At 42.8% G+C, this 19,394-nt stretch overlaps 1 protein-coding gene across 1 annotated transcript; it reads right to left on the bottom strand.

Annotated features, from left to right (window-relative positions):
* Nucleotides 1–13,879: 13,879 nt before the first annotated feature.
* On the bottom strand, nt 13,880–15,133 carry LOC123407551 (translocator protein homolog). The gene has a single exon (XM_045100717.1). It carries the CDS (start codon nt 14,624–14,626, stop codon nt 14,036–14,038), a length of 591 nt encoding a protein of 196 aa, XP_044956652.1. The 5' UTR covers nt 14,627–15,133; the 3' UTR covers nt 13,880–14,035.
* Between the last annotated feature and the right edge of the window lie 4,261 nt (nt 15,134–19,394).

Genomic DNA, 19,394 nt, shown 5'->3' with positions numbered 1-19,394 from the left:
AATGAGCAAGAACACGGGTTTGAGCTGCGAAACAATTTTTTCTGGAGGTGGAAGAAGAGGCTGAGAGCTGGAGTGAGTGGAGGGGGTGCTTGTGGGCCCCACAAGCTTGCACCCCGCCACCAGGGGGTGGTGGCGGTGGGGGGGCTTGTGGCCCACTCGTCAGTCTCCCTGACCAGCTCTCAGGCCCAGAAATTTTCAAAAATTCTAGAAAAAATCATACTAAATTTTCAGGACCATCGGAGAACTTTTATTTTCGAGGTATTTTTCTCCGGGACGCTAAAACAGAAAACAGGAAATGCTAAACTAATTCCATCATTTTTCTTCTAAGCAACAGAAAATGAAGACTTGAAACAGAGGTATGTGACTCTCTGATTCGTCCGTTTCATGGTCATCGGAAGAAATCCGTCAATGGGGTTGATCAAATCCTTACGACAAAACCTTCTCGAACCGCAAGAGAGAACGGAGAATTTTCGAACAGCCACTAAGTCACCTCAATGGGGATATGAATCTCCCCAAAAAGAAAATCATACTTCATCTTGACACGAGGAATAGGGCATTCAAAGCTCCCAATAAGAATCGATGAAGTCTTTTCGATAGCATTGATGCAATGTACTGGATATCGTTTCTTCGGAAAGTGCACTATGTGCTCGTTACCGTTGATATGGAAAGTGACATTGCCTTTGTTGCAATCTATAACAGCCCCTGTGGTGTTTAAAAAGGGTCTTCCGAGGATGATAGCCATGGCATCGTCCTCGGAAATATCCAAGATAACAAAGTCTGTTAAGATAGTGGTGTTAGCAACCACAACAGGCATATCCTCGCAAATGCCGATAGGGAAAGCAGTTGATTTGTCGGCCATTTGCAGAGAAATTTCAGTGGGTGTCAACTTATCCAACTCAAGTCTACGATAAAGAGAGAGAGGCATAACACTAACATCGGCTCCAAGGTCACATAAGGCAGTTCTTACGTAGTTTCCTTTAATGGAGCAAGGTATAGTGGGCACACCGGGATCACCAAGTTTCTTAGGAGTTCCACCTTCGAAAGTGTAATTGGCAAGCATGGTGGAGATCTCAAGATCTGGTATCTTCCGTTTATTAGTCACGATATCTTTCATGTACTTGGCATACGGAGACATCTTGAGCATATCAGTTAACCGCATCTGCAGAAAGACGGGTTTTATCATCTCAACGAAGCGCTCAAAGTCCTCATCATCCTTTTTCTTGGATGGCTTAGGAGGAAAGGGCATAGGTCTTTGAACCCATGGCTCTCTTTATTTACCATGCTTCCTAGCAGTAAAGTCATTCTTGTCGTACTTCTTAGGTTGTGGATTATCAGGATTAACCATAGGTTCAATCTCCACATCCTCATCATGGCTAGGTTGAGCATTATTATGAACCTCACCATCCACATTGTCACCAGGTTCATGTTCATCACCTGATTGTATTTCTGCATCAGACGCAGAAATATCATTAGGTTCTTCAGGTGTGATAGTATTTGGTGAACTGGCGTGCAGGTTTCTATCATCCTTCTTCTCCTTAGGATGACTAGGTGTATCAGCATTGATTCCTTGAGAATCTTGATCAATTCTCTTAGGATGACCTTCAGGATACAAAGGTTCCTGAGTCATTTTGCCTCCTCTAGTAATGACTCTGACAGAGTTGTCATTTAATTCGTTGAGCAAGTCATTCTGAGCTTTAAGTACTTGTTCTACCTAAGTAGTAATCATAGAGGCATGTTTACTCAGAAGCTTCAGAGCATTGACATTTCTTTCTACACAAGCACTTAAATCGCTAAGCATACGAGCAATTTGTTCCAAATGTCTGCTAACATAATCATTGAAATTCTGTTGTTTGGCAACAAAGTTGTCAAATTCATCAAAGCATAGGCTAGCAGGTTTATCAAAAGGAATATCACTCTCGTCAAACCTACACAGAGAATTCACTTCCACTACCTGTATCGGGTTATCAAGACTGTGGATCTCTTCGATAGGTGGTAGATTTTTGACATCTTCAGATCTAATGCCTTTCTCTTGCATAGATTTCTTGGCTTCTTGCATATCTTCGGGACTGAGGAATAGAATACCTCTTTTCTTAGGAGTTGGCTTAGGAGGTGGTTCGGGAATAGTCCAAGCATTATCGTTGATCAAGAGGTTATTCAGTAGGGTCTCAGCTTGTTCTACAGTTTGTTCCCTAAAAACACAACCGGCACAGCTATCTAGGTAGTCTCTAGAGGCATCGGTAAGTCTGTTATAGAGGATATCAAGTATCTCGTTCTTCTTAAGAGGGTGATCAGGCAAAGCATTATGTAGCTGGACGAGCCTCCCCCAAGCTTGTGGAAGACTCTCTTCTAGGAGTTGAGCAAAGTTGTATATTTCCTGCAACGCAGCTTGCTTCTTATGGGCAGGGAAATATTTCTTACATAAGTAATAGACCATCTCCTAGGGACTACGCACACATCCAGGAGCAAGAGAGGTGAACCAGGCTTTAGCATCATCCTTTAGAGAGAAAGGAAACATCTTAAGGATATAGTAGTGGCGGATCTTCTCCTCATTAGTGAAAAGGTTGGCTATTTCGGATAGTTTGGCAAGATGGGCTATGACCGTCTCAGACTCATAACCATGAAAAGGATCAGATTCGACTAGAGAGATTATCTGAGGGTCGACAGAGAATTCATAATCCTTATCGGTGACAAAGATAGGCGAAGTGGCAAACTTCGGATCATTTTTCATCCTAACTTCCCGAGATTTTTCCTTCCACTTGAGAATTAATTTCTCAGCGTCATAGGCATCCTTACACGCAAGAAAATCCTCAGCTATCTCTCCCTCCATAACGTAACCCTCAGGTATATCAGGCAATTCATATCTAGGAGAACTAGATCTAGCAGGAGCAAAAGCAAGTTCTATCTCAATAGCATCGGCAATTTCAGAAGCATCACGAGCATTGGCAGTAACTCTAGCAATATGAGCATCAAGGAACACTCCTAGTGGAACACGCAAAGGAGCATCTCTAGCAGTATCAAGCATAGCATCATCAGGCAAAATAGCATCTCTAGCATCATCAGGCAAAGAAGTATCAAGCATAGCATCTCTAGCATCATCAGGCAAAGAAGTATCAAGCATAGCATCTCTAGCAGTATCAAGCATAGCATCATCAGGCATAGTATCAAGCATAGCATCTCTAGCAGTAGTATCACAACCATCATCAAGCACAGGCGACATATCAAGATTTCTAGCAGGAGGTGATGTCGCAAACTTACTCATAACTGAAGGTGAATCAAGTGCAGAGCTAGATGGCAATTCCTTACCTCCCCTCGTAGTTGAGGGCAAGACTTTGGTCTTCGGATCCTTCAGATTCTTCATAGTGATCAGCAGATATAAATCCCAAGTAACTCAGAGAATATAGCAATACCTCTCCGGCAACAGCGCCAGAAAAATGCTGACGTCAGCTGTGCTTCCCTGGCAATGGCTCCAGAAAAGTGTTGATCCTGCAATCTCTAGTGTTAGCTAGACGAATGCTTATAACAACTAACCTTCTCCTGCAACGGCACGAGAAGAATGCTGATAGCACTCCCCGGCAATGAAACTGAAGAATGTTGTTGATGGCCCACCAGCGCGTGGGTTCGCAGCAGTTTTCGAGGGTAGAGTATTCGACCCAATTTGTTGATAAGCCTCAGGAGGTGAGAGTATACTCTCAAGTATTAGCAGCTGAATTTGTCAGATTCAACCACACCTGAAAGATTAGTATCTGCAAGCACAGTAGTAACAGCAAAGTAGTATGATAGCAACGGTGTCAGGAACGATCTGTTGACGGCACACTATTCCTAAGGATTGTATCAATGGCGCCTCCGTTGCCGCGTTGACGGAAGTTGTCAATTCCCGTCAACGGTCAGCGAAAAAGTATAGTAGCAGGTAGCAGCAATGTAACGAGTAATAGCAGTGGCAAGGAACAGCAGTAGTGACAGCAGTAGCAAGTAGCAACAGTAGCAAGCGACAGTAGTAGCAACAGTAGTAGCAGCAGCAGCAGAGCAAGACAAGTAACAGCAGTAGCAACAGTAGTAGCAGCAGCAGAGCAAGACAAGTAACAGCAGTAGCAACAGTAGTAGCAACAGCAGAGCAAGACAAGTAACAGCAGTAGCAACAGTAGTAGCAGCAGCAGAGCAAGACAAGTAACAGTAGTAGGACAAACTCGTAGGCAATGGGTCGGTGATTTGTTTGGATGATATTCATCATGCAACACCTATAACATGGAGAGATAAGTGGCTAGCTCCCGTTCGTCAATGTGATGTAAGCATGCATTCCTTGTGTCGTCATACGTGCTTAGGGAAAAGAACTTGCATGACATCTATTGTCCATCCCTCCCGTGGCAGCACGGTCCAAAAGGAAACTACGGGATATTAAGGTTCTCCTTTTAATAAAGAACTGGACCAACGCATTAGCACTTGGTGAACACATGAACTCCTCAAACTATGGTCATCACCGGGAGTGGTTCCGGTTATTGTTACTCCGGGGTTGCCGGATCATAACACATAGTAGGTAACTACAACTTGCAAGATCGGATCTAAAACACACATATATTGGTGACAACATAATAATTTCAGATCTGAAATCATGGCACTCGGGCCCTAGTGACAAGCATTAAGCATGGCAAAGTAGTAGCAACATCAAATCTCAGAACATAGTGGATACTAGGGATCAATCCCCATCAAAACTAACTCGATTACATGATAGATCTCATCGTACTCATCACCGCCCAGCGAGCCTACGAATAGATTACTCACGAACGACGAAGAGCTTCATGGAATTGGAGAGGGAAGAAGGTTGATGATGATGATGGCGATGATTTCGCCTCTCCGGAGTCCAAGACGGACTCCAGATCTGCCCTCCAGATGAAGAACAGGTGGTGGCGGCGCCTCCGTATCAAAAACGCGACGAAAACTTCTCTTTTTATTTTTTTTCTGGGACGAAAGACAACTTATAGAGCTGGAGTTGGGGGCGGCAGGTGCCTGTGGGCCCCACAAGCCTGCCCACCGCCACCACGGGGGTGGGTGGTGGCGGAGCAGGGGCTTGTGGCCCATCGTCCCACCCCCTGAGGTGGAACTTGGCGCAGATATTTTTGATATTTTCCAAAACTGTCCCCCGTAAATTTTCAGGACGTTTGGAGAACTTTGATTTCTGCACAAAAATAACACCAAGGCAATTCTGCTGAAAATAGCGTCAGTCCAGGTTAGTTCCATTCAAATCATGCAAATTATAGTCCAAAACAAGGGCAAAAGAGTTTGGAAAAGTAGATACGTTGGAGACGTATCAATGTTCCATCTCCTGTAAAAGGATTAGCCAGCAGTTTCTCAAGCATACCCGAAGGAAATTCAAAGCAAATATTTTCAGTAGGTGCAGCAGGTTGAGGAGCAACTCTTTGTGCTTCCGTTCGAGGTGAAGATACCCCGAACAAGCCCCTCAAAGGATTAGTATCCATAGTGACAAGTGACAATAAATTTCAGCACACTATATGAATGTTTCCTTACCAAGTTCCTCTTACCAAAGGCGCTTCACTCCCCGGAAACGGTGCCAGAAAAGAGTCTTGACGACCCACAAGTATAGGGGATCAATAGTAGTCATTTCGATAAGTAAGAGTGTCGAACCCAACGAGGAGCAGAAGGATGTGACAAGTGGTTTTCAGCAAGGAAAAATCTGCAAGCACTGAAATTGTCGGTAACAAGTGATTGTGTGGTGAGATGATTCGTAGCAAGCAACAAGTAACAAAAGTAGCAACGGTGCAGAAAGGTGGCCCAATCCCTTTTGTAGCAAGGGACAAGCCTGGACAAAGTCTTATAGGAGGAAAAGTGCTCCCGAGGACACACGGGAATTTCTGTCATGCTAGTTTCATCATGTTCATATGATTCACGTTCGTTACTTTGATAGTTTGATATGTGGGTGGACCAGCGCTTGGGTACTGCCCTTACTTGGACAAGCATCCCACTTATGATTAACCCCTCTCGCAAGCATCCGCAACTACGAAAGAAGAATTAAGACAAAGTCTAACCATAGCATTAAACTAGTGGATCCAAATCAGCCCCTTACGAAGCAACGCATAAACTATGGTTTAAGCTTCTGTCACTCTAGCAACCCATCATCTACTTACTACTTCCCAATGCCTTCCTCTAGGCCCAAATAATGGTGAAGTGTTATGTAGTCGACGTTCACATAACACCACTAGAGGAAAAACAACATACAACATATCAAAATACCGAACGAATACCAAATTCACATGACTATTATTAGCATGACTTATCCCATGTCCTCAGGAACAAAAGTAACTACTCACAAAGCATAATCATAATCATGATCAGAGGTGTAATGAGTAGCATCAAGGATCTGAACATGAACTCTTCCACCAAGTAATCCAACTAGCATCAACTACAAAAAGTAATCAACACTACTAGCAACCTTACAAGTACCAATCGGAGTCGCGAGACGGAGATTGGTTACAAGAGATGAACTAGGGTTTGGAGATGAGATGGTGCTGATGAAGATGTTGATGGTGACGAGTCCCCTCCGACGAGAGGAGTGTTGGTGATGACGATGGCGGCGATTTCCCCCTCCGGGAGGGAAGTTTCCCCGACAGGATCGTCCTGCGAGAGCTCTAGATTGGTTCTGCTCAAGTTCCGCCTTGTGGCGGTGGCGAATCCACGAAAAAGCTCCCCTCTAATTTTTTTTCTAGACGAAACCCTCCATATAGCAAAAGAGGGGGGGCAAGTGGGCCAGCAGGGTGCCCACAAGCCCCCATGGCGCGGCCTGGGGGGTGGCTGCGCCGTGCAGGCTTGTGGCCACCCCCTAGCGCCCCTCTGGCACTTCTTCGGCCCAGTATTTTTTTATAAATTGTGAAAAAAAATCTCCGTTGATTTTCACGGCGATTGGATTTGCGCAGAATAGGTATCTCAACTTTGCTCCACTTTCAGGCCAGAATTCCAATTGCCGGTATTCTCCCTCTTCATGTAAACCTTGCAAAATAAGAGAGAAAAGGCATAAGAACAGTACCGTGAAGTGAAATAACAGCCAAAGAAGCGATAAATATCAACGTGAAAACATGATGCAAAATGGACGTATCAACCCACGGAACCCTTTCGGCACCCCGGTACACTACCGGTAATGTCCGAAACTTTTCAGGTACACAAAATAAGACTTCCCATATATAAATATGTACCTCCGGACCATTTATGAACTCCTCGTGACATCTGGGATCTCATCCGAGACTGCAAACAACATTCGGTCACCAACATACATATCCCAATACTACTCCAACGTTAATCATGCATTAAGCGTGCGGACCCTACGGTTTCAAGAATCATGTGGACATGACTGAGACACCTCTCTGGTCAATAACCAATAGTGGGACCTGGATTCCCATATTGGTTCCCACATATTCTACAAAGATCATTATCACTCGAACCACGATGTCAAGGATTCAGTCAATCCCGTATATAGTTCCCTTTGTCGAGCGGTATGTTACTTCCCCGAGACTCGATCGTCGGTATCTCCATACCTAGTTCAATCTCGTTATTGGCAAGTCTCTTTACTCATTCCGTAATACAAGATCCCATGACTAACTCCTTAGTCACATTTCTTGCAAGATTCTTGTGATGTTGTATTACCGAGTGGGCCTAGAGATACCTCTCCGTCATATGGAGTGACAAATCCCAGTCTTGATCCATGCCAACTCCACACACACCCTAAGATACTTGTAGAGCATATTTATAGTCACCCAGTTACGTTGAGACGCTTGATACGCACAAGGCATTCCTTCGATGTCGGTGAGTTGCATGATCTCATGGTCATATGTAAGTGGGTGTTCAAGAAAAAGCTTAGACCTTATGGTACAATTGAGAAGTACAAGGCACGGCTTGTGTCCAAGGGCTATACCCAAAAAGAAGGTGAAGACTTCCTTGATACTTACTCACCTATGGCTAGACTAACTACTATTTGTGTGCTATTATCATTGGATGCCTCACACGATCTTCTCATTCATCAAATGGACGTTAAGAGACATTTTCTCAATGAAGAGTTGGATGAGGAAATTTACATGGATCAGCCCGATGGTTTTGTAGTACCTAGTCAGGAAGGAAAGGTGTGCAAATTATTGAAGTCTTTATATGGCCTTAAACAAGATCCTAAGTAGTGGCATGAGAAGTTCGAAAGAACATTAACTCTTGCAGACTTTGTTGTAAACAAAGCTGACAAGTGTTTGTACAATCGCCATGGTGTGGGCGAAGGAGTTATTCTCTATCTGTATGTCGATGGCATACTGATCTTTGGAACCAAACTTGATTTTATCAAGGAAGTTAAATATTTTTTATCTCGATGTTTTGAGATGAAGGGTCTAGGAGTAGCAGACGTTATTCTGAACATCAAGCTGTTGAGAGATAAGAATTGTGAGATTACACTGGTTCAATCTCACTATGTGGAAAAGGTCTTGAGTCGCTTTGGATATAGCGAGTGCAAGCTTTCTCCAACTCCATATGATGCTAGTGTGTTGCTTTGAAAGAATCGATGGATTGCTAGAGATCAACTCGCATACTCTGATATTATTGGCTTGGTTATGTATTTGGCGAGTGCCACGAGGCCTGACATCTCGTTTGCTGTGAGCAAACTAAGCCGGTTTGTGTCAAAACCGGGAACTGATCATTGGCATGTGCTTGAGAGAGTTATGCGCTATTTGTAAGACACTCCATGCTATGGGATTCGCTACACTGGCTACCTGAGTGTACTGGAGGGTTATAGTGACTCGGTCTAGATATCTGATGCTCATGAGATTAAGGCCACAAGTGGTTATGTTTTTACACTTGGTGGTGGCATTGTTTCCTCTAAGTCTTGCAATCAGACCATCTTAACGAAGTCAACTATGGAAGCAGAACCCACGGCATTAGACAGGGCCACTCTTGAAGTAGAGTGGCTTCATGAGCTCTTGATGAACTTCGTTATGGTTGAAAACCAAATACCTGCTATCCTGGTGAACTCTGAGAATCAAACTATGATCATAAAGATAAATAGATATAAGGATAATATGAAGTCCTTAAGGCATGTGAAGAGGAGATTGAAATCAGTCAGAAAAATGAAGAACTCCAGAGTTATTGCGTTGGATTATATCCAAACGTCCAAAAACTTGGCAGATCCCTTCATAAAGGATTTATCATGTAATGTGATAGAAAATGCATCGATGAAGATGGGTTTGAGACCCACCGTATAAGTTGTCCATAGTGGTAACCCACTCTATGTGATCGCAAATCCCGTGAAGTAGAAGTGGGAGACAAGCTGTTGGGCGACTAGAAGGAGAGTATCCCTATATTTGTTATCCCACCATGTAAAGATGCAATACTCTCATAATATGCATGGCAGGTTGATACTTATCTTAATGTGTTCCAAGTGGCTTATTTGGGTGAGCAGAGATGTTGTCCTATAGAGCATCTCCTTAGGAAAACACCTATATGAATTTGACTGTTAAACGTCACAGTCTATGAGAATCGGGTGTTCTCTAATAAATTCATGAAAGGCCTTGGAGTATGACGTATATGCTCCACCCACAGGGAGGCCTTGCGGCAGCCCAGTATTGGTCAAGGATTTGTGTGAAACTAGTCCCACAGAAAGCTTGTAGTTCAAGGCATAGTCCACTATTCAAGTTGTGATCTAGTGTAGCATAAAATTCTAAATGGAAGTTCAACTTAGCAGTCTCCATCAAGAACCGGTATATAAACAATGTTTTGGAACTAAGAGTTGAGATGTGCCAATGAGACTTTATGGGGGATTGTTGAATTTTTGCTAGTAGGCCTTTGGCCCAAAGCCCAACTAAAATCTGAAATTCTCTTGGTCTTTTCCTTTGGTTGTGTATGTGGTGTGAGTGGGACTAAAATTTAATCCCGTACCGCTAGTTGGGAGAGAGCGATAAGGTGAGCTTTTCTAATACTTGTACGAGCATGAGAAGAGAATAGGTCTTCGCGCACACCTCCTCCTCGCTCGTCTCGCCTTGCCTCATCACGACGGGTTGCGGGATTGAACCGAGTCAAGCTCATACCTACGCGCTTATTTTTATCGGTCACGAACGAAGAGTCCGTAATACACACGCCACAATCTGAGACGTCGGATCGTGGGCTGTAACCGACTCGGACGCGGGTCCAGTCCACGTCTCTCCGGATGTGCATATATATACGTGAGGTCCGTGCCAACACTAGTCGTCGTCACAACATATGGTTTTGCACCATTCCAGATCATTGTGTCGCCATCCAAGTCTTCTCCATCCCTTCTTCCGGCGTGCACCGTGAGAAGGGACAACAGGCCTCTAAAACCCCACCTCTCGTGAACCTCTACGGGAGAGAGGAGATCAGGTTTTTGGAAAGTGCACTAGTGTGGCTGCTAGCAGCGACTACTTCCCGGACGATGACTTCTTCCCCAGTCTTGGCAACCTCTTCATCAACGACATGGGTGACAACATCAACACTAACGGTTTTGCTCCCGCTGCACCGTGTGCAATCTTGTCCTCTCTATTTGAGATCATGCTAGAATTCTTATGTCTAGTTTGTGTCATAGATTTAATCTATTCATCTACTATGCTAATATGCATGATCAGTTCAACCTTCGTCATTACCGTCATAATTTATTTACTGTTTATTCAAATTAAATCTCATAGTAATTTGCTCATATATTCAACATAATATACAAAACAATTTCACTCTTTTGAAGTATGTAAGGATCATAGTGGAATTTACGCGAAAAATGAGTTTCCTACAAAAAATAGATTAATGGCATTGGTTATTATCATAAAACAAATAAAAAATAAAAATATTTATAAGAACGAATGAATTATTAGCGTATTACGATTTAAGAAACAAGAAAGAGAAAACAAAAATAATACAAAAACTTACACACAATTTACACTGAAATTACACTTTTTATATACACAGATTTACACTGAAATTACACTTTTTTATGTTGCACAGTATTTGTATGCATATACTTATACTCACCCAACATCACGAACATACTCATAAGATAAAATAAAATAATAAAGAAAAATCGAAAAAAAACAGAAAAACGAAGGGAAAAAGATGAAGGTTGAGTCGCACCTGGTAGTTGGCTTCAGCATGTTAAGCATTGACCCACCCAAATATGTGATTAGTCGACTTAAGGCAGTTCAAATGGATCCTAAAAAAACAGTTCAAACACCTCAAGAACAAACCAGAGAAATTAAATAATACTTCCTCCTTTCCTAAATATAAGACCTTTTAAAGATTACACTACGAACTACATATGAAGCAAAATGATTGAATCTACACTTTAAAATATGACTATGTACATCCGTATCTAATTCATAGTGCAATGTCTAAAAGGTCTTATATTTAGGAACGAAAGGAGTAGCACCCATCACAAAGCAATATCAATGACACACAAAATTAAACTTTAGACAACTTACATGTAGAAAACTAGGCAGGGTACGATTATTACGTGAACACTAAGAAAAGTCTTTTAAACCATGACCGAAAATTAGGCAGGGTATTATTACGTGAACATTAAGAAAGTCTTTTAAACAATGACGGAGGAAATACAACTGTTGCATGTGTCACGTAATAATTAAGAAAGTGAACATTAAGAAAGTCTTTTACGTACGACAAACGTTTTAACCAATATAACTTTTATCACATAAGTAAGTATTTACTAATATAACAAGTACGTACAACAAACATGATAAGTACGAGAAACAAAAAAGTTGTCGAAACATATCGACATGGGATCTAGTTTTAAAGATTCCGTCGAAACAAAGTCAAATGACGAAAACGGATCATCGATCGAATTAATGGTTTGAAAGATAAAACTTTTTAAATTAAAATCATTTTGAAAAAATCTGATGACATCATAACATGCATGCATGACGAAAGGAGAGGTTTTGACCGCAGCATTGCATTGCTTTTTTAAAGTAATCGACTACTTTAGCTTGCCACTAGGTGGTTTACAGACTTAAATTTTACTTCTAGTGTTTTTTTTACTGCTTTGACGAATAAATGGATGAAAGTTTTTTTTAAAGAAAAGGAAAAAGTCCAAAACAAACCTTAAAATTATAGATGAAAGCTAAATCAAATCCTAAACTTTGAATCCCTGAAATTGGCACTCCGAACTTGCAATCCCGGTCTATTTTGAACCCTACGCCCGTTTGGCACACCGGGATTCTGGCAATACCACAATCCCGACCGGGATAACTGCTAGGCTGCTACTCTCACGGACAGAATTTGGGCTGGCCCTCTAATATCAAGAATTTATGAAGCTTAAAAAAAGTTCACGCATTTTTAAAATTGTTCAGAAGTTATAAAAAATTATGTTTTCTATTTTTATCACAAATTCTATGTTTTTTTGTTTCAAAAAATGTTTGGATTTTTTTTAATTCTATTCGTATTTATAAAAAAAATCACAGTTTCAGAAAAATCACATTTGGCAAAAAACATTCAGAACTCCAACAGTTTTTCACATGCTATGAAAAATATTCAGAACTCCAACAGTTTTTCACATGCTATGAAATATAGTTTTTCAGTATTTTGATTCGCACAATAGGTATTTTTAAGTCTCGCATACGATTAATAAAGACTGAAGTGTATAAAATGTATAAGGGCCCGTACCACAAATGTGTGGGCTCCTCCAAACAAATATTTATACAATATATAATAGTTCTCAGAAAAAATACAATGTATAATAACACTCGTTGGATTCGAAAAAAATCTTTCTTACATTCATGAAAATGTAAAATGTTAAGAATCTTTATGAGTTTCAATAAACGTGTTTGTGTCACATTTTCTAAATAATGTTTTCGCAATTTCATAAATTATTTGTGTTTTGAAAAACAATGAAGCGACGAACTTTGAATTTATTTTTTGGACAAACAACTGTTGAAAATATGAAAAAATTCGTAATTTTTTAGGCATGTTAAATGCCATAGATGGAAGATTCGACCGGCCGGCTTCGCCACTAGGCCTGTGCCACACGGATATATTTCTTACCACAAAAAGCCATTACATTACAATAACGTAACGTGTAACTAAATGTGCAGTAGTCTCTTCTAAATGTGCAGTAGTCTCTTCGATGCAAGTAGGCAGCACTGTAACAAAATTCCTCTGCACAGACTGCGTTAATGGGCCAGTCCAATTCGTCCTAGTGACCAGCCAGCCCTTGTCACCTCAAGGGATACCAGCTAAATACCCAGGGTTAAGTTAAGTAATACCCACAGGGTTAAGTTTAGTACAATTTCTCTTTTAAATGTGCAGTAGTCTCTTCGATGCAAGTAGGCAGCACTGTAACAAAATTCCTCTGCACAGACTGCGTTAATGGGCCAGTCCAATTCGTCCTAGTGACCAGCCAGCCCTTGTCACCTCAAGGGATACCAGCTAAATACCCAGGGTTAAGTTAAGTAATACCCACAGGGTTAAGTTCAGTACAATTTCTGAGATTGTAAGTTTAGGATTCGATTTAGCTTTCGTCTATAAATTTAAGGTTTGTTTTGAACTTTTTTCTAAAGAAAAGCATTCGGTGAAAAAGCTTCTACCCGGAGGAACCCCACACGAACATTTGAGCACAACATAAAACACGATCATTCTCCGTACGTGTACATAGTAAATATGTACTCCGTTCCTAAATGTAAGTCTTTAAAAAGGTTTTATTAATAGACTATATACGAATGTATATAGACATATTTTAAAGTATAGATTCACTCATTTTATTCCATACGGATGTATATAGACATATTTTAAATATAGATTCACTCATTTTATTCCATATGTAGACTTCTAGTGAAATATCTTAAAAGACGTATATTTAGAAACGGAGGGAGTACATTGTAGTAGAAATACTGGCATTAAACAAGAGGAATACACACAAAAAAGGTAGAAGTATTTGCGATCAGATACAAGAAACTACGCACGCGTGTACTGTGTACATACACAAACTCGCCACCCAACGTGTCACACCACAAGACAACTCTCGCAAAGCATCTGTGCCCGTCTATCCCTTCTACAGCATCTTGTAGTTCATCACGGCGAGGAGCACGGCCCAGGCGACGCACGGCTTGGCGAGGTCGCCGGCGACGGGGTTCACGCCGCCGAACCCGCGGACGCACGCGCCGGCGCCGGCGGCCATGGCGGCGCAGCACGCCATCCCGGCCCACCCGGCCCCGAGCCTGAGCGCCAGCGCCGGCCACGCAGCGGCCGCCAGGAGCTGCGCCGCGAACGGCGCCAGCGTGGCGCCGGGCCGCCGGTGGAGCCCGCCCTCCGCCCACACCATCCACGCCGCCAACGCCATCACGGCCTCCGCGGCCACGGACCCTGCCCGCGCGATCGCCACCATCGCGGCCGACGGCGCCTTGGCCGTCCCCGACGACGAGCCGGCGCCGGAGGCGTAGAAGGCGGCCGCGGTGAGCGCGGCCGAGACCGTCACGGCGGCCGCGAGCGACCGGAGGCCCCGCTTAGCGCGGCCCAGCTTCCTCTTCGGGTCCCGGCTGGTGGCGCGAGCGCCGGAGGCAGGCATCCGCGCCGGCGCGGCGTCCACGTCCCCGACGGCGCGGCGGGTGAGGCCTTGGTCCTGGTTGGCGGTGGCGGTCTCCATGGATGACGGGTTATGGATCCTGCCTCGGCTCTCGATTACTGCTTCGATCGGAGGTTCTTTGTTCTCTTCTCTCGCGCGTCTGGTGAATTCCCGAGCGTGGTGAGGAGGAAGCGGTCATGGCGAGTGGTTAAGTACGCGCGAGGTTCGCTCGCGCCGGGACACGTGTGGAGAGGAGGTGGCGGGCGGTTGAGGTACGTGGCGGAGGGGCTGAGTAAACTAGCCATTGTTCTCGGCCAGGTGACTGAGCCCATGGATTAAAGGAGCTTCTCGAGTGGAGGTGACTCAGAGAGTCGGAGTACTCATGGACTCGTGTGATCTTGTCATCAGAATGGTTCTTGTCGACGGTAGAAGCAGTGTCTCGTTTCAGAATTTTGATTTGACAATAGTGTTGAGGCGCGCCCGTTGTGCGCCGAGCTGGGAGGTGCCAGCTACCCTTTAACATATTTTTATATTCTGATTAGCATGTGTGATGAATGTTTTAATTAAGGCTTGAGATTTGAAGCAGAGAATGGAAGCAGAGAGCATGAACCATCTGACTAAGAACAGTGCAGTTTACATAAGCAACGGCATAGGTCTAGCATGTACAAAATCACCAAATAGGAGGGTCCAAAAATAAACCATAAGTTCATTACGGGATAGAGCATAATTACGAGTACTTACTTTCAGTTTATATTGACACGCGAGTTGCGGTGTCTTTGATGGTGCGTCTAGAGGCGGTGCACGGTGAAAACGAGGTGGCGCTTTGAAGTGGCCGTGAAACGAAAAACGCAAATATCTCCTTCACGAATGTTGGCACGACGGCGAAACTCAGATTAGTTGGTGGTTATAATGACCCTTTTGTTAGTTCTAGCATAATGCGACATTCGGCGACCATTTGCAAGCCTCGCCATGGGTGTATCATTGTTTGGATCAATGTAGTCCAGCAAATTCTCTTCGATATAGTGTACGTGAAAATACTGATAGAAGAAAGCAAGTGATTTATATGAACACAAATTGTCTTGTGAAATGAAAGATAGGAGTGTGTTTTTCAGCTTATTATGCGCTGGCCTGGCTTGGCAAATATTTTATTGATTGTGCATACGTAGTAGTTGATGTCTCTTTTTTATGCGAGAACATAGCAAAGAGAGCGTCTACGTGGCGTTCATAAAGCTTAACCTTCTTACCCGAGTAACAATGTTCTTTAAGTTTTCTAAAGTATTGGACCCGTCAGGTGTTCCTACAGTCAGTTCAATGTAGGTGAGATGCAAGTTAAGTATCATTTTTAAATGTTGTAAATGTCAGGAAAGTCATATTCTACTCTCGAGCTCAAATGCTCCTTCGTGAATAATAAAATCAAATAAATAGTAAAATACTTTTCTGAAATTGTTTATGATAAACTTTGACAAATGTTTTACATGCGTATCAAAATTCAGCACGAAATAACATTCCTCAAAGTCGCAGCGAAAAAACAAAATCAACAGTCCAAAATGTATCCAAAACTAGCATTTTTTGGAGCATCAATTTTGTTTTTTTCGCCACGACTTCCACAAATGTTATTTCGAGCTAAACTTTTGTAAGCAAACAAAACTTTTGTCAAAGTTTACCACAAAAAATTTCAAATTTTTTGAATGTTTTACTATTTTTTTTATTTCACTGTTCATGAGGGAGCATATGAGCTCGGGACCAAAAACTCCATGTCCGTAAATGTCATTGTTTGTTTGAGAAAAGAAATCTAAGTTATATAATAGTGTAGATGTGGATTCATGCATGAAGTCATATAGGTATGTTAAAGATTAATTTAGAAAAGTAGACAAGTGAAAGGTGTAAAACACAACAGATGGTCAAAGTTGTTTGTAAAATTGAGAAAACAAAAGTGATTGTATAACGATTCACACAAGCATTGAGATTTGAAGCCATGTCATATATGTTGGAAATATGCCCTAAAGGCAATGATAAAATAGTTATTATTATACTTCCTGTTTCAAGATAATCGTTTATTATCCATGTTATAATTATATTGAATGAAAACATAAATGCATTTGTGGATATATAAACAAAACTATGTCCCTAGTAAGCCTCTAGTTGACTAGCCAATTGATGAAGGATGGTTAAGGTTTTCTGACCATATGCAAGTGTTGTCACTTGATGATTGGATCACATCATTGGGAGAATGATGTGATGGACAATACCCAAACTATAAACATAGCATGTCATCGTGTCATTTTGTTGCTATTGTATTCTGCATGTCAAGTATTCATTCCTATGACCATGAGATCATGTAACTCACTAACACCGGAGGAATGCCTTGTGTGTATCAAACGTCGCAACGTTACTGGGTGACTATAAAGGTGCTCTAAAGGTATCTCCGAAGGTGTCCGTTGAGTTAGCATGGATCAAGACTGGGATTTGTCACTCCGTGTGACGGAGAGGTATCACGGGGCCCACTCGGTAATACAACATCACATATAAAGCCTTGCAAGCAATGTGGCTAAAGTGTTAGTCACGGGATCTTGTATTACGGAACGAGTAAAGAGACTTGCCGGTAACGAGATTGAAATAGGTATGGGGATACTGACGATCAAATCTCGAGCAAGTAACATACCGAAGGACAAAGGGAATGATATACGGGATTATATGAATCCTTGGCACGGAGGTTCAACCGATAAGATCTTCGTAGAATATGTAGGATCCAGTATGGACATCCAGGTCCCGTTGTTGGATATTGATTGGGGAGTGTCTCGATTCATGTGTGCATAGTTCACGAACCTGCAGGGTCTGCACACTTAAGGTTCGGTGATGTTTCGGTATAGTTGAGTTATAGGTGTTGGTGATCGAAGGTTTGTTCGGAGTCCCCGATGAGATCACGGACGTCATGAGGGTTTCCGAAATGGTCCGGAAATGAAGATTGATATATAGGATTGTTTCATTTGGCCTCCGGAAAGATTTCGGGCATTACCAGCAGTGTACCGGTAGTGACGAATGGGTTCCGGGTTTTTACGGGGAGGGGGCCACCCACCCGGGAGAGAACCTAATAGCCCATGGGTGGCGCACCAGCCCTTAGTGGGCTGGTGAGGCCAGCCCAATAGGGCTATTTTGGCCAAGAGGAAAAAATCAAAGGAGAATAAAAAAAGGAAAAAAGGAGGTGGGAAGGAAGGGACTCCTCCCTCCAAACCGACATGGAGGAGGATCCCTCCTCCCTCTCGGCCGACGCCCTAGGGCAAAGCCCCACCCCTTGGCTCCTCCTATATATACTTGAGGTTTAGGGCTTTTGAGAAACAACTTTTCCACGTGCAACCCTAAACCTCTACTTCCTCCTTGCTGGTTCAAGGTGTTGGAGACATCACCGGGTTGCACGTGTGTTGAACGTGGAGGTGTCGTAGTTCGGCACATAGATCGGAAACCACCGCGATCTGAATCGCTGCGAGTACGACTCCATCAACCGTGTTCATAGTAACGCTTCCGCTTAGCGATCTTCAAAGGTATGAAGATGCTCTACAACTTCTCTCGTTGCTGGTTTCTCCATAGATAGATCCTTGTATGGCGTAGGAATTTTTTTGAAATTACTACGATCCCCAACAGTGGCATTCGAGCCAAGGTTCTATGCGTAGATTCTATGCACGAGTAGAACACAAAAGTTATGGGCGCTAATTTGTCAACTTGCTTGCCGTTACTAGTCTTATCTTTTTTCGACGGTATTGTGGGATGAAGCGGCCCGGACCTACCTTACACGTACGCTTACGTGAGACTGGTTCCACCGACAGACATTCACTTGGTGCATAAGGTGGCTAGCGGGTGTCTGTCTCTCCCACTTTAGTCGAATTGGATTCGATGAAAAGGGTCCTTATGAAGGGTAAATAGCATTGGCATATCAACGTTGTGGCTGTCACATAGGTGAGAAACGTTCTTGCTACAAACCCTAACCAACCACGTAAAACTTGCAACAACAATTAGAGGACGTCTAACTTGTTTTTGCAGGGTATGCTATGTGATGTGATATGGCCAAAAAGATGTGATGTTACATATGTGATGTATAAGATTGATCATGTTCTTGTAATAGGATTCACGACTTGCATGTCAATGAGTATGACAACCAGCAGGAGCCATAGGAGTTGTCTTAATTTATTGTATGAGATGCAACACCATGTTGATTACTTTACTTTATCGCTAACGGTTAGGTATAGTACTAGAAGTAATAGTTTGCGTGACGACTTCATGGAGACACAATGATGGAGATCATGATGATGGAGATCATGGTGTCATGCCGGTGATGATGATGATCATGGTGCCCCGAAGATGATGATCAAAGGAGCAAGATGATATTGGCCATATCATGTCACTATATGATTGCATGTGATGTTTATCATGTTTTACATCTTATTGCTTAGAATGACGGTAGAAAATATAAGATGATCCCTCATTAAAAATTGCGAGATAAGTATTCCCCTAAGTGTGCACCATTGCAAAGGTTCGTTGTCTCGAAGCACCACGTGATGATCGGGTGTGATAGATTCTAACGTTCACATACAACGGGTGTAAGCCAGTTTACACACGCAAAACACTTAGGTTGACTCGACGAGCCTAGCATGTACAAACATGGCCTCGAATACGGGGGACCGAAAGGTCGAACATGAGTCGTATGGTTGATACGATTAGCATGGAGATGCTCACCATTGATGACTAGTCCGTCTCACGTGATGATCGGACACGGGCTAGTCGACGTGGATCATGTAACACTTGGATGACTAGAGGTATGTCGACCTAAGTGGGAGTTCATTAGTAATTTGATTAG

The sequence above is a fragment of the Hordeum vulgare genome, chromosome 1H (genome assembly GCF_904849725.1).
Source record: "Hordeum vulgare subsp. vulgare chromosome 1H, MorexV3_pseudomolecules_assembly, whole genome shotgun sequence".
NCBI lineage: Eukaryota > Viridiplantae > Streptophyta > Magnoliopsida > Poales > Poaceae > Hordeum > Hordeum vulgare.
This window is presented reverse-complemented; position numbering and strand designations above follow the sequence as displayed.

Coding starts and splice junctions, on each gene's coding strand:
- LOC123407551 (XM_045100717.1), bottom strand. CDS start 14,626: ATGGAGACCGCCACCGCCAACCAGGACCAAGGCCTCACCCGCCGCGCC.